The sequence below is a fragment of the Hyalella azteca genome, unplaced genomic scaffold, assembly GCF_000764305.2.
Source record: "Hyalella azteca isolate HAZT.00-mixed unplaced genomic scaffold, Hazt_2.0.2 contig13214, whole genome shotgun sequence".
In the NCBI taxonomy this organism is placed as follows: domain Eukaryota; kingdom Metazoa; phylum Arthropoda; class Malacostraca; order Amphipoda; family Hyalellidae; genus Hyalella; species Hyalella azteca.
Window position 1 is genome coordinate 7,186 of NW_025943143.1, and position 14,396 is coordinate 21,581.

General features: G+C 38.3%; 1 protein-coding gene across 1 annotated transcript; it reads left to right on the top strand.

Moving 5' to 3' along the window:
* Nucleotides 1-5,948: 5,948 nt before the first annotated feature.
* On the top strand, nt 5,949-12,027 carry LOC108667919. Its single transcript, XM_018155020.2, has 5 exons — nt 5,949-6,319; nt 8,058-8,174; nt 9,837-10,387; nt 10,566-10,750; nt 11,047-12,027. The coding sequence occupies exons 1-5, from the start codon at nt 6,228-6,230 to the stop codon at nt 11,242-11,244; spliced, it is 1,143 nt and encodes a 380-aa protein (XP_018010509.1). The 5' UTR covers nt 5,949-6,227; the 3' UTR covers nt 11,245-12,027.
* The last annotated feature ends 2,369 nt before the right edge of the window (nt 12,028-14,396 follow it).

The window sequence follows — 14,396 nt, forward strand, 5'->3', positions numbered from 1 at the left end:
GACATCCACATAAGTGAATTTCTTGCCAAAAAAGATGCCTTGTGTATTAGCCAAAAATAGATTACTAGTTGAAACATTTGCATGTAAGACTGTAGTTTGTATGTAAAGACTCCAATAAAATGATTGAAATTATAATAAATTTATCGTCAATGACACAGCCACATCAGTCACTGTTAACAGTTACAGCACCTGACTCGCCGCTCGTCAATATAAGCCATTAATTAAGTATTGGTCAGGACTACGATTTGTAGGGTTCGATTGCCACACAATAACTAAAATACTTTTTCTATCATGCCAGAAAATTTTAGCTTTGTTTTGTTAACAAAATAGATCGTTACTTAATACTTACGAAGGCCGGAGACAAAATGTGTTGTTGCCTGTAATGAAGTTAGTGACATTGAGAGTATGAAGATTGATGATTGGGAAATCTCATTTAACGTTTTAAGAGATCGTTTGTATACAAGCAAACATTTGTGTTTCTCGTGGTTAATGCAAGAAAACTGAGATATAATACACTGCGCAGAATACTGAAAAACTAAGAAATTCATACTGAAGAAGATGGATTACTCCTTGGTTTTTTTTTTTTTTTTTGAAGCAACGTTCGAAAATTTAAATAAACTTTGGAAGACACTGACAGCCGACACGTGTCACGGTGTCAGCGCAGTTATGAGCAATGTTCTATGTCTGACTTGAGTTGAGAGCCTCACCAAAGTTCATGCTCATATTTACTATAGAAAAATACATTATATCAAACATACATTATTTAGTTGTAAAGGAATGAAAACCAGTTCAACTCATCATTGGTTACGGTGCTCGAGCAATTCAAAGATGTGTTATATCATGAAGGCAACCTCACAACAGTAATAGAGTACACTGCACAACCACACATTAGCAAATCAGCATTTCAACTGCAACTTCTGCAAGGTTGCTGACTTGCTTAGTTGTCTCATTACTCTGGTACTTGGTGTTTGGTGAGCCGAAAGGCGGTATTCATACATCGCGTTCACAATTGCATTCACGTCATATTTGCTTCTCAAGCAATACAACAGTCGAGTGGTTCGACAAACTTGAACGTTGCTCCTGGTCCAGTAGCTTCTGTTCGATTGTGCGTCTGGCTTCCGTATTTTCTGGCTTCGAACTTCGTGCGGATTTCACTTTTCTGATTGCGCTGCGGAATTCGACTTGTATTCATTATCAATTTTGTGCATCCTGCAGAATTAGTGCCAATTTTTCGCAGCCTAAGCCCCCTGCGGAATTCATTAACAGGTAGACTAATCCCTCTGATGTCGCGTTTTTTCCACTTAGGCCTGAACTTGACCACCACAGCAGAGAGTCTTTTATGCAGCGCAGCAAATGAATTTTGAAAACTTTGCTAGAAGAGAGATTGTTGAATTTCAGAAAAAATGCAGGATAATTCAATGAAGGGTGGTGGTAGAACTGCAGTCTTGATACCGTCAAATGGGGTAAAAAGGGACAGGCGGGGTAATAAGGGACAGTCCTCCAACATTTTGTAGAAATGTTGTAGCAGCTAAACTAATTAAAATAGTATTGCAAAACTAAAAATAATGGTGTAAAGTTCAACATTTTTACTACCGGTATCTATGCAGCATAAAGCAAGTTGAGAAATCAGACATTTATTACCGTCAACTGGGGTGACTTTGGCCGCCGGGGTGACTTTGGCCCCGTTTTTTATTTTGTTTGCAAACAAAAACGGGGTCGTAAATGCCGGGGTCATAAACGCCAGGGTCGTAAACAAGGTCATAAATGCCAAAGTGACTTTGGCCATCATTTATGACCCTGCTTTTGTTTGCAAAACAAAATCAAAAACACGGCTGAAGTCCCCCAGTTGACGGTACCTCTAAAAACCTGTTAAAAAATTACTGCATCAGTCATCACAAAATTGTGCATAGAATGTCACAGATAAAATTGAGCACTGGGCAACAAAGAATGAAAAGTAATTAACCTAAACTATGATTTATTGTACTTGGAATTTTTTATTTATTTTTATTGTATGATATGCAAAAATCAACATAATGAGATGGTTTTAGTACTGTTCGATGTGGCAGAAAGTAAGCTTTAAGATGAGTATAAGAACCGGAGAATGTCATAATTTGCCGCTTTATGTCAGATGATCCCCGTTATGGTGCCCGGCCGGGTAATTTCCACCTTAACTTAACACTGAAGGGGCCCGGACACCTCCTCCCCTTACGGGATCTGTCGCGAACGCATAAATCAACGTACAGAGATGGTTCTAGTATTGTTCAATGAGTCAGAAAGTAAGCTTTAAAACGAGCCCAAAAACAAAAAAAGTAAAAATTTTGGATTTTATCCCAGATGCTCCCCTTGAAGGGGGCGTCTACCCTAAAGTTTTTGTATTTGGCTTTTCCGGTTTCTAGTCTCATTTTAGAGCTGACATTCTGCCCTATCCAACGGTACCATTACCATCTCTGCATGTTGATTTATGCTTTCACGACAGATCATGAAAGGGAGAGTTCTTTAAGAAATAGAATAAGAAATTTGCTGCAAGCACTTTAAATAGAGTGTCTGCTTGAGGTGCATTTAGTTACCCACCTGGCATTGTATGAGGTGTGCATGCAGTCGCATGACCATCCATGTCTGGAATCAAGCTCCAGAAACGTTTAGTTTTGTATCCTTGCTACATTGAGTGCCTATTGCAATGCGTGCAGGACTTTGTCGCGCTCTCCTGAACATTCACACTTATTGTCACAGCAAACCTATCTCCTCCTAGAGTTTTGAAGCTAAAGCAATGAGACATATACCTTTGATTTGTAAAGACCATACCTATTGAGTAACAAAGCTCTTCTTTTAGATTTGTGCTTAGTTTGGATTCGAAATGGGGGGTGGGGGGAAAATCTGAAGAAAATGAGAAGACGGGAAAATGCGTGTAGAAAAAACTAATGCAAAAATAAAAAATCGGGTTTTGTTACTCAATTGGTATGGTCTTTATGAATCAAATGGTATATCTTTCAATGCTGTAGCTTGGAAACTGTATGAGGAAATAGATTTTTAAAGTACCCCCTATTTTGTCCATTTTCTATGAATTTCACATTTTCTATCCATTTTTCTGAAAAATCATACAAACAAAATATGCTTGTATTTTGGATTTACATATATGTATGTGAAGTTTCAGAAAGATCCATTTGTAAATGTGGAAGTTTTTCTGGAGGGTTGATGCCCCCTTTAACCCAATTAAAATGGTGCAAAATCACAAGCCGTACTGTGGGCTTACAGATACAGAAGAAATGCTATACTATGGCTGCTGGTATGAAGCTTGCAGTGGACAAGGTCATTGTAAATGCTCAATGGCATGTTAATGGATACGGTAATATTACATCAATAATACAATAATGACTGAATATGGTGATATCATATCAATAAAGGATAAACAAGTAAAAAATACAGAAAATGTCATTTAATTTACATCTACATCATCTACAATGAAAGAGGAGGTCTTCAGAGTACTGTTAGTAATGGATGAGTACTCTTTGCATGCTTCAAACATTTCAAAATTGAGTTATATTTCAAGTGTCCCAGATAACCCCATTCCCAGGGGTAATTTGGGACCATTTTATTTTGCATCTGTCACCATACAAATAGTAAAGGGAATTTTTTGAAGATGTCATTCGATAGCCCTCGCTAAGAGCTATAAAATGAGCCTAAACTTGTTCATGAAATGTTTCATGGTAAGAAGTTATTGATTAATTATTTAAGAATTTATTTATTAATTATTTAAGAAGTTAACAAAAAATGCTGAAAACCGTCCCTTATTATCCCGTTTGACGGGATAGAAATTTTTGCTAAGAAAATTTAGGACTGAGATGCATGGCCAGAGTGTTCCCTTGACTTGCCTATTAAAGAGCCAGGATAATCTTAGTGGGTCAGCATGGGTGAGTAACTGGAGCCTTTGCTAACCAAGGTTCTACTACAGCCCGACGCAAAAGGTTAGCCCCACCCCTTTAAAACATCATAACACATCAAGTTTTGCGAGTTTTATTGTGCAAATGGTGGCAAACGAATCGTCTTGGTCTTGGTAATCAAAATACAATAGACTAGTGAAGATGTAATAAGTAACGGAGAAAATGAAAAACACATGTTTTTGCACCGACGCAAAAGGTTAGCCCCACTTTGTACACTTTGACATTTTAGGCAAAACAAAACATAAAACAGCTGCAAAATTAAAGGTTATTTACCGATATGCTCCCCGTTGGCTTTGTAGACATCCAAGCACCGCTTTTTCATGCCCTGAGACAATCTATGGAGGTAGTTGGGGTCCAGATTGGACCAGGCAGCTTGAATGGCCAACTCAAGTTCTTCCTTCATGTCATACTGCTTCTTGCAGGCATAGACGATCCCAGCCATGTACTCCAGACATTCTCAATGGGATTCAGATCGGGGGACTTGGCTGGCCAGTCCATAACCCTGATTTTGGCACGCTTGAAGAAGGCCTTTGTCGTCCACACCGTATGGATTGAGGCATTATCTTGTTAGAAGATGGCGCCGTGGCGAATTTGATGGCAGATGATGGGTAGCAGATGGTCCTCGAGCGTTTGGACATGGTCATCCACGCACTGGTTGCTTTCAAGGAAGACGAGCTCACTCGTCCCATTTGCATGAAAGGCCCCCCACACCATTACACTGCCCCCACCATTTTGGCGGATAAAAGTTGCCTTTGGATCATTCCTGCATCAATGCCAGTAGTACTTCAGACCATCTGGGCCATCCAAATTCCATTTCTTCTCATCAGAGATGGTGGTTTTGGCCCAGGTGTCATCACTAGTACTTGCATACTTTGTCCCCCAGGCAACCCTGGCATGCTTGTTTGGGGGGCCTTGTTCATCTTCACATATTGGAAGATGCCAGGGGACGCAAGGGTGCGAGAGATGGTGGACTTGGTGACATTGAGCTACAACTTTTGAACTAGTTTGTGCGCACTCAAGTTGCCGGAGGCCGCAACTTGGAAGAGGCGATGCGTGTCACGGGCCGACATCTTCTTGGGGCGGCCTTTTGTGTGCCACTTTCCGTAGTTCAAAGGGTCCTTGAGATGGTTGGAGATGGCTTTGCAGCTACACCCCACTTGTGCCTCCATTTGATGCAGGCTAGGACGCTCGCCCTCAGGCAGTGCCATCAGGGCTTGAATGGCACCTTTCTGAAACTCAGTTAGAGGCTTTCCCGCACCCATTTCTTGCCTAGGTGAGCATAAGATCTGTGCACAACTACTATGCTATGAACGCACCCTTTGCAGCGAGTCTATGCTGCGTCCTGTCCGCAAGAGCGCCAAACTTGCAGAGTGGGGCTAACCTTTTGTGTCAGTGTAAAAACACGGATCGCTTGATTTTTCCGCCAGTAATTAACTTTTTCACCAAATTTCACCTGCTATAGATTGCAGAGCGCAAGACAAATTGTTTGCCACCATTTGCACGTTATAACTGGCAAAACTCTATGTTTTATGATGTTTTAAAGGGGTGGGGCTAACCTTTTCCATCGGGCTGTATAAATGCATTTCTAGTGGTGTCTGTAGTTACCTAGCAGGGGTGTCCCTTATTACCTCGCCTTGCAGAAATGGCAGCCAATTTTTGCTAATGAGATACCCAAATTCTGTCAATCACGTTTTTAAGCCAACACCTGTGTGCAACATTTATGTAACTAAAAATTTTTTACTATGGCAAATTTTCTTTGCTACAGACTCTTTTATTTTTTGAGGGATTTTTTAGAGGTAGTAAATGTATGATTTCTTAACTTGCTTTATGCTATATAGATAGGAAAAATGTTGAACTTTATGCCACTATTTTTAGTTTTGCAATATTTCAATTAGTTGCTGCAACATTTCTACAAAATGTTGGAGGACTGTCCTGATTTACCCTGCCCGTCCCTTATTCCCATTTGATGGTAGGTATTTTGACTGATGTTTAATTGATAATAAATTGAATCAAGTAAAGGAAAATACCTGAGTGGTAATTGTGGCAAAAGGGTCCAATTGTAACCTGCACTTATTAATTTACTCTAATACGGCATCTGCTCTTCAGCTGCTAGGTACTAAACTACAACCCAAGCTGTTTAGCTGTTATGTAATGCTATGTGGATCAGCTTTCAGTGCTCCTGTATTCAGTGATTAATAATGTTTCAATCTATTTTATTGTTGGAGTGACTCAAGAGGAGAGAAATTCATAGCACTGCATTGACTATTCAGCATATAAAAAATTTATACTATGGTTCATCGGAAATCTAATTATGTGTTGACTTTTAAAAATATAAGTTCCCAAGACAGGCAGAATCTCTATGAAGAAAACAAAATCAGCAGGTGAGTATACACTTGAAATTATTATTGATATTTTTTAATGTAGTTATTCTGTTGTTCCTACATACAACCGGTAAAAATTCCTGGAAGGCAGAAACACTTTCCTGCATTGGAATATTGGTATTACCATCCATGTACATAACTATACTTTTCATGTGCATAACTATACTTAGCTCACTACGGTACTTATTGATTGCAACTGTATAATCAGAGCTGTAATTTATTGCCACAAGAAAAAACTGCAAAGATAATTAGATCTTGCAAGAAACTTTGATCTGGCTACATTCTTTTTATTCAATAGATTGTGTTGATTGAAGGCTAGCAATTTATGTACAAAAATGAATTGAGTGTCATTGACAGTACAACTGTACATTCATACATTTAGCCCAAATACATATGATAAAGTTACAAAGAGGGAGTTTAGTTACGGGTGTTTTGTTCAGTATTTGCTTGTCCTATTGGTGCAAGAGGATACCAGATGACCCCAATAGTAGGTATGTCAGCCAACAGTGCTTATTTGTCTTGGCAACATATTAGGCTTCAATTGTGTATGCTGTGTTGAATGGAAAATATTGCATCTTGAGGAAGGTTGGGATGAAAAGAAATATACACAAGATCTTCCTTTGTCCATTATGGCTGATAGAGATGGAATTAATTAAAGCTGAGGTTATGCAGTACCTAGTGTATAACTTATCTTATTAGCTTGCCAAAGTGTTTTAATATTTTGTGCCAACTATTTGAATACTTTGGCTTTACTGATCAAAGTTATTTTCATCATGGACCTAGAAAATAACACCAGGAAAAGCTTGTTTTTGGCTGCTTGCCACTCTCCTGGACTATTTTCAACAAATTGGGCTAACTTTCATTTAGTGGTTATCCTGAGCTGAGTTTACAGAATTCCCACAAGGCTCCTTAGTGAAATGAACATTTTGATAAAACATTTCTTTTGTTCTCAATTGGTATATTTTACTGTAAATTGCATAGATATAACTTCAAGCTCTTTGCAGTTATCTTTGATATAACATCAAATCTTACATCAATGAACATCAAAAAGTGCACTTGAGATTTGAATTCAGTGGATCTTGTTAAAATAATTTTTGAAATTTCATCAATACATTTATATAGATATTATAACATCCAGAATATCTATTTCATTGGGATAACACTCAGTCCATTGAAGCATTGCTAGATGTCAATGCAATCTTGAGACCTGGTACCTAGAATTATTTTTGAAGGAGTTGTAGAACCTTAACTAGTTACTAACTTACTGATAAATACATCATTCATTAAATAATATATTTTCTAGTTATAATGTTGGAGATACCATGGAATAGCTTTGCAGTATCAATTGCAGAAAACCTTCATGAAATATGGACATTATGGTCTTCAATGCTGAAGGAGTTTGAGTAGAAATCAGCAAATATTAGGTTTCAATTCCATAGTACATATACCTAGGTAATTTTCCTACCTGATGCTATGAACATTCATAATTATTTGGTACTAGGTACTTGTGGACATTTATGTTACCATTTGATGATTGATGACCAAAAATATTAATTAAAATAATATCATTTGGCTATGTTGCATATTATATACCATATTGAAATTTTTACAGTTGAATTTTTCCTATCCTTCCTGTTTATATATTGGGTGGCATATTTGTTCGTTGATTTATCTGAGAAGCTTCATTATTGATTTATTGCCTTGATCAAATTATATTTGCAGTAATTTCAACCCTCAGGCATTTGTATGGAACTGCTCATCAAATTCACCAACCTCTCCCCTACGAAGATGATGTGTGTGAGTGCGATGACATTGGCAGTGCTAAAAAATCCTCTCATGGTCACGAAAAACAGTGGTACGTCTATGCTGCCCCAATACAGTCATGCTGTAAATACCTATCATGGTAAAGAAAAAGAGTGTAAGTCTATGCTGCCCCAATACAGCCGTGCTTTAAATACCTTTCATGGCAAAGAAAAGAGTGGTAAGTCTATGCTGCCCCAATACAGCCGTGTTGTAAATACCTTTCATGGTAAAGAAAAAGAGTGGTAAGTCTATCCCGCCCCAATACAGCTGTGCTGTAAATACCTTTCATGGTAAAGAAAGAGAGTGGTAAGTCTATGCTGCCCCAATACAGTCATGCTGTAAATACCTTCCATGGTAAAGAAAAAGAGTGGTAAGTCTATCCCGCCCCAATACAGCTGTGCTGTAAATACCTTTCATGGTAAAGAAAGAGAGTGGTAAGTCTATCCCGCCCCAATACAGCAATGCTGAAAATACCTTTCATGGTAAAGTAAAAGCATGGGTAAGTCTATGCTCCCCATCCATAAAACCTGCACATCAAAAGTATGCCTCAAAGTATTTGGGTGCTTTCAATGAGTGTAAGGGTGCATGGAGCAGCCCTCAAGTGCCACTAAAAAACTTCTAAGATTATTGCTATTTAATTGAGTTGCAAACCACATCTTCCATGTCCACAACTGGATAAATATTTTTTAAGACCATCTATATTACCCAAGGGCCTTCACATGCTTGCACTCTTTCTGGAGTTTTGTAGTGGCTTGCCCACCTTAATTTGAAAAGAAAATCTCTGAAAAAGCTGTCTATAGTCAAATGTGCATTTAAAAATCTGTAATTTGAATCTAATGCTATGCCATAGTTTTTCAAAGTATGAAATGAATGTAAACGAACGGTAATTGACAATATGGGTAGATATGTTTATATATGTTAAGGTTGAAATATTGCACCCTGATGAAGAATCTGTCCTTTTCTACAAGAATGTGAAACTGCCATCTATCTCAGCATTACCCAAATTTTTCTCACAATAAGTATACGACTAACTTAGCATGGGGCTTTTTAAGTTCTTTCAGGACGGAAAACATTATGATGAGGTACATTTGATGACCCACTTCCAGAACTCTAGCTGTTCCAAGAGACATCACACTTGCAGCTACCTGTGTAAATGCTGCTGTTACACTTAACAAGAACTCTTCATGTCAGTTATTCCTGCAGGACAGATTACTGAACTGCCTGATGCAGATTTGTGAAAGGTTGCATCCGAGAAATGCTATGTGCCCTACATGCAAAAAAAAAAGAGTGAACATTTAAGGAGTCATTGTGTTGCTATGTTAAGTAAGTTGGCACTTGAAGCACAGATTTTTTTTTTTTTTTGGCCAGAAGCCCCTTTGTTTGCCCTCAAATCACGATTTGAGGATGATTGATCTGAAGCTATGAAATAAACTTTTGGCTCTGGCATGGCCTGAACATGTGGTGTGTTTACAATGTCTCACTGTCTCTTCAATGCTGGCATGAAAATTGCATTTGGTGAATTTCCATGTTCTTCCTTAATTATTAGGAATGCAATGGGATTTCATGTGGCAGTTTTGGTGCCTATTTTTGTGCCCTTGTGCTCTCAGCTACTCTGCAGTCTCGGCAGTATACATGGTGAGATCCTGTATTATACATGTTTAGACTTGACTGTACAATCACTGTTAAGAGGTTTCTTGCATTTTTTTATTTCCAGGGAGGCTACAAGATCCACTAGACGAGTCTTCACTAGTGCTTCTATGGGACCTGTCAGACCATCTCATGAAGCAGCAAGAACATCAATGGCTAAACAGGCTATCTCTAAAAATGCAACTAATATTTCAAAGTTCATCAATGAAAGGAGATTAAACAAGTCCCTCAATTCAGACTTACTGAAGAAGTGTCTCTTTTGTGGCAAGGAATTTTATTCAGTAAATGATCAGCATTTGAATGAGAGCTGCCAGAAGGAAGGCAAAAGTAGTAGTACTACCTACCAGCCAGTGAAAGAGAGTCCACCAAAACATTTTTCTGAAGCCACAAGTGACCCACCAGACATGAAATATAAATCATCTGTTAATTTATCATCTCCACAAATGCAAACACAACAACTCGATAACAGTACTCAAATAGATGATGCTGTGGGGGCCATGGAAGAAATAAATGGCACCACAGAAAAGAATGTGCATTTTTCTAAATTCAACTCAGAGCAATGCTTTTTGGGTGTCCTCAAGTCTCATCCAGTCTTTAAGGAATATGATCTATTGCCTGGTATGTTCCTTGAGCAAAGTTTGGACAAATATATATTATATAAATCATTTACTTGTTCAGGTATTTTTAAGATATTTCTAGTTTCCGTTCATGTGTAGTTAGAAGAATGGTCTTGACGGAGTAATTTTTTATTTCATCTTATTTTCCAATCAAATTCATACGAGTTTTCCATTTGCAGCGACGTCTTCACTCTGGCGACCGAAATTGAAACTTGACAGACGCCTGAACTGGAACGCCCAAGGGGACCGACCCCAAGTCCCTGCTGGTAATCAAAGTTCCAAGTCCAAAAAAGGACTTCAAAACGCCATCTCCAGCCAGCAGCGGCTGAGCTCATCTACTGGCAATATTGCTGCACAAACTGAAGTTAGTTTGAATGTTTGTATGTTATATATATTTTGCATTCCATGCTTAGATCTATTGCTAGCAAATTTTCATTGATGTACACATTCTTTTCTCTGATAACTCAGTTAAATTTATGAACTATTTAAAAAATTTCTATGACAAGTTTTATGCTAATGAGTGTATAGATGGATACTTTTTTTTAATCCTGAATTTGAAGATGGCCCATATAACTTTTGCGCAAAGCCTGACCTGTGTAGGCCAATAATCTCAACCGATAATTTAAGCACTAGAGTGACATGTTTTTTGTGCATTTGAAGGGAGGTGGACTTAGGGCCAGCAGCAGCGTGCTGCACTCCAGGGCTCGGCCGACGCTGCGCACGGCTGCCACGGGACCCTCTGGGGCGACCGCCGTGCGCCCCAGAGTCGTGAGGAGCAGCAGCTCTCCTGCGCCGCGCTATGGGGGCGTCACGACCTGCCGTCACTGCAGCAACCTCTACTGGGGCCGGTCTCATTAGCAGCAACCTCTACTGGGGCCGGTCTCATTAGCAGCAACCTCTACTGGGGCCGGTCTCATTAGCCACGGCTGCAGCTCCTCGAACTGAATTCTTGCTTCATCTCACTGCCACCTCTATAATGATTAGATTGCCTGTAATTTTCCCGTTCATTCCTGTCTTGCTGGAAAATCATATACTTTCCATTTCTGAAAAGTTTTGTAATACATTGTTCTTGCAGCTTATCAATCACAGCTGTTTGTAACTTCAAAATAATTTGTATCGTCAGATTTTTTTTTATTGAACATCGATAGCTCCTAGAACTCATAGTTTCATCGCCTGTTATGCCGATCGCTATAACGGTCAGCTTTTTTTTCATCGAGTTCTGTGGTGAATAACTAAAATGTGCCTTCTCTTGCATTGATCAATATTTTGTTTCCTCTTGTATCTTTCAAATATGGATCCAAATTCTTGGAGTTTGGATCTGTGAGGAAAATTTACTGGTAGTTTTCTGTTAATGCTGGTATTTTGAGTTCTTACTAGTGTGCTGGTGCTGTTGCCTACCCGATTGATTGTGCTCACCAGTGTTTGACTAGGTCAACTGGCTACATATTTTGGCTGATGGTGATATTCGTCATCAATAATTAGCTCAGCACTATCATGTTGGGTTGGATGCTTACAATTTTATTTCCGTCCATCCTCAGTTAGGTCGTAGTTCATTTTGACCAATCGTAGAAGAAATTTTCATGCCTGAGATTACCTTGTATTTTTTTCGGTGATCGACTGTTGCCCTCATATTAATGTGTCAATTTTGTGCTTGTGTGATGAATTGTGTGCGGGTGTGATGTTGGATCAGGCTACCGTAATCTATGTAAATGTGTTTGTGCCTTTAAATTGCACCTGCAATGCGTTACCTTATTGATTTTCCCAAAGCATGAAGTAAAAGTTGTAGAATAAAAAATTGGCGTCTCTGCTGCTTACGCGGTTTTGATCATTGTTGCTATATAAGCCTATTGTCCGGTCAAATTAACCATCTTTATATATAAATATATATATATACTATTAGATATTCTTTTTGGCTTCGCCAAATAAAATGGATGTGGGTCATTTTGTGTTCGATTTCGGCTATTGGGTAGAATACTAATCTATACATACATATTTACTTGTGATATTTCTCCAAGAATCGAAAGTTTAGGTTATCCTGAAATCTATAGTTAAAATTCCTTCAAACTATGTTAAAACATCAAGTTTTATGACAAAAGCACACCAGCAAGTGCCGCATCATATAAACTGTGCACGCTTTGCCTAAATGTGCAATGACTTTTCGTTTATGCATTGGAAAGAAACTGAATTTAGCAGGGATTCATTCAACATAACTGCATTTGGAGTACTTTTAATATTTAAAGAGTACGAAATCCGCCGAAACCAATAAATTGTATATTGTACATCAATGAGCTTACTGATGAGGAGCGCCAAACTTGAGAATATCTAGACTTCTCCTGTCGCTTTGTGGCAGCCCTGGTTCTGGCCACGGTCTGTAACCTCATGCACGCTGTGGTTGTGTCATCACGCTCCATTTAATGCTCCATTTCAATGCACTGAAGCTTTAGTAGAATTATTAATATAATTATGGCTTTGATCTACATTGGCTAAACCTAATGTTCTATAACCTAGATATGAATGCTATTCAGTCTTGATCATCAAAAAAGCTATTAGCGTTGACATTATATTCTGGGCACGAATTTTCTTACCGATTCCATAATCAGGTCATTATTGTTACGGGGCAATAAATCATTCGTATCCGTCCTTTAACGTCGTTGATGATGATACCTGTGATACGATACGATATACCTGTGTGTTTCACCCGCCTTACTGCTCTGCTGGAAGTGTGGTTGTCAAGTTCTTTTAGGTTTTGCGCACTAATCACAACTGTTTCCCTTATCTGTATTGCACAAGCCCTACTGCTGTAAGTGTGCTTGTCAAGTTTTCTTAGATTTAGTGCACGTTCTCTTAGGTTTAGTGCTTTAAGCTCAACTTTATTCCTGTTCCATGTGTCAATGTCATTCATTTGGGTGATGTGCGATCAATTTATATCTTATGGCACCTGATACTTAGTAACAATAACGAGATCGTGAATTGTACAAATATTTTATTTCTATCTGTGATTAATAGTTTTACGGAATTTTATTAGTTCCACGCACTTTCTTTTAACCGTGTTATTAAAGTCATTACAGTAGGTAATCGTATTAAGATGTTACGGTAATCTTATTACCTGAGATGGTTCCGTATTTGTTGTGTTACTTAAAAGTTTAATTATATTGCTTTATACGCTGCAATCGTATTTCTCAAGACGTCGATGAATACGCCAGGAGATTGAACACATTAAACGGGCCGATTGTTTGATCATTCTATGTAATGTGGTCATTGTTCCTCTTCATTTAATGTTGATATTTCAAAATACGTCAGGTCGATTTTAGGAACTGTTTACGTGCGAATTATGTTTAATAAATTTTTGAGCTACGGAGGGTGAGTCTCCATATCAGCAACGCAACTCTAGTCACGTATCACTGCCATCGTAGTCTGTAGGATCTTACTATATATTATTTATGTGTTCTTCTCACTTGCTTTTAATAAGACAATGAGCCTGGAATTTAAAAGTAAAGAAAATAGCCAAAAAGTTCATCATTTCTTATAATCGAAAACGTATAAACGAAAACGAAAACTTTTTGGCTATTTTCTTTACTTTTAAATTCCTGGTAAATTTGCGACTTAAGCAGCCAAGTGATTTTAATACTTGTATCCGACAATGAGCCTGTTTTCTTATAATGTTCTTCACTTTGAATTTGTTCCGTATCGTCGCCTGCTGTTGTTTCCGTACGATCTGTTTATTGAAATTTGTTTTGCTCCCCATTTTACACTTCCCATCCGTGCTGTAGCTGAAATTTTGATGAGCGCTGGTCTCTTCATTTATGATTCGTAGGAAATTTTAGACAGCAACGTACAAGCCTGCCTCACTGTTGTGCGTCTCAAGTTTGTGATTGGGGAAAGATTTGATGTGATACTCGTTTTTATATATCTGTACTAAGTTACGTTAATATTTCCTTTGCTTCTATTGTAATAATTGCACGTAACAATCGATTTCCGATCAGTAACCCGAACCGCAGGAAAAATACGGA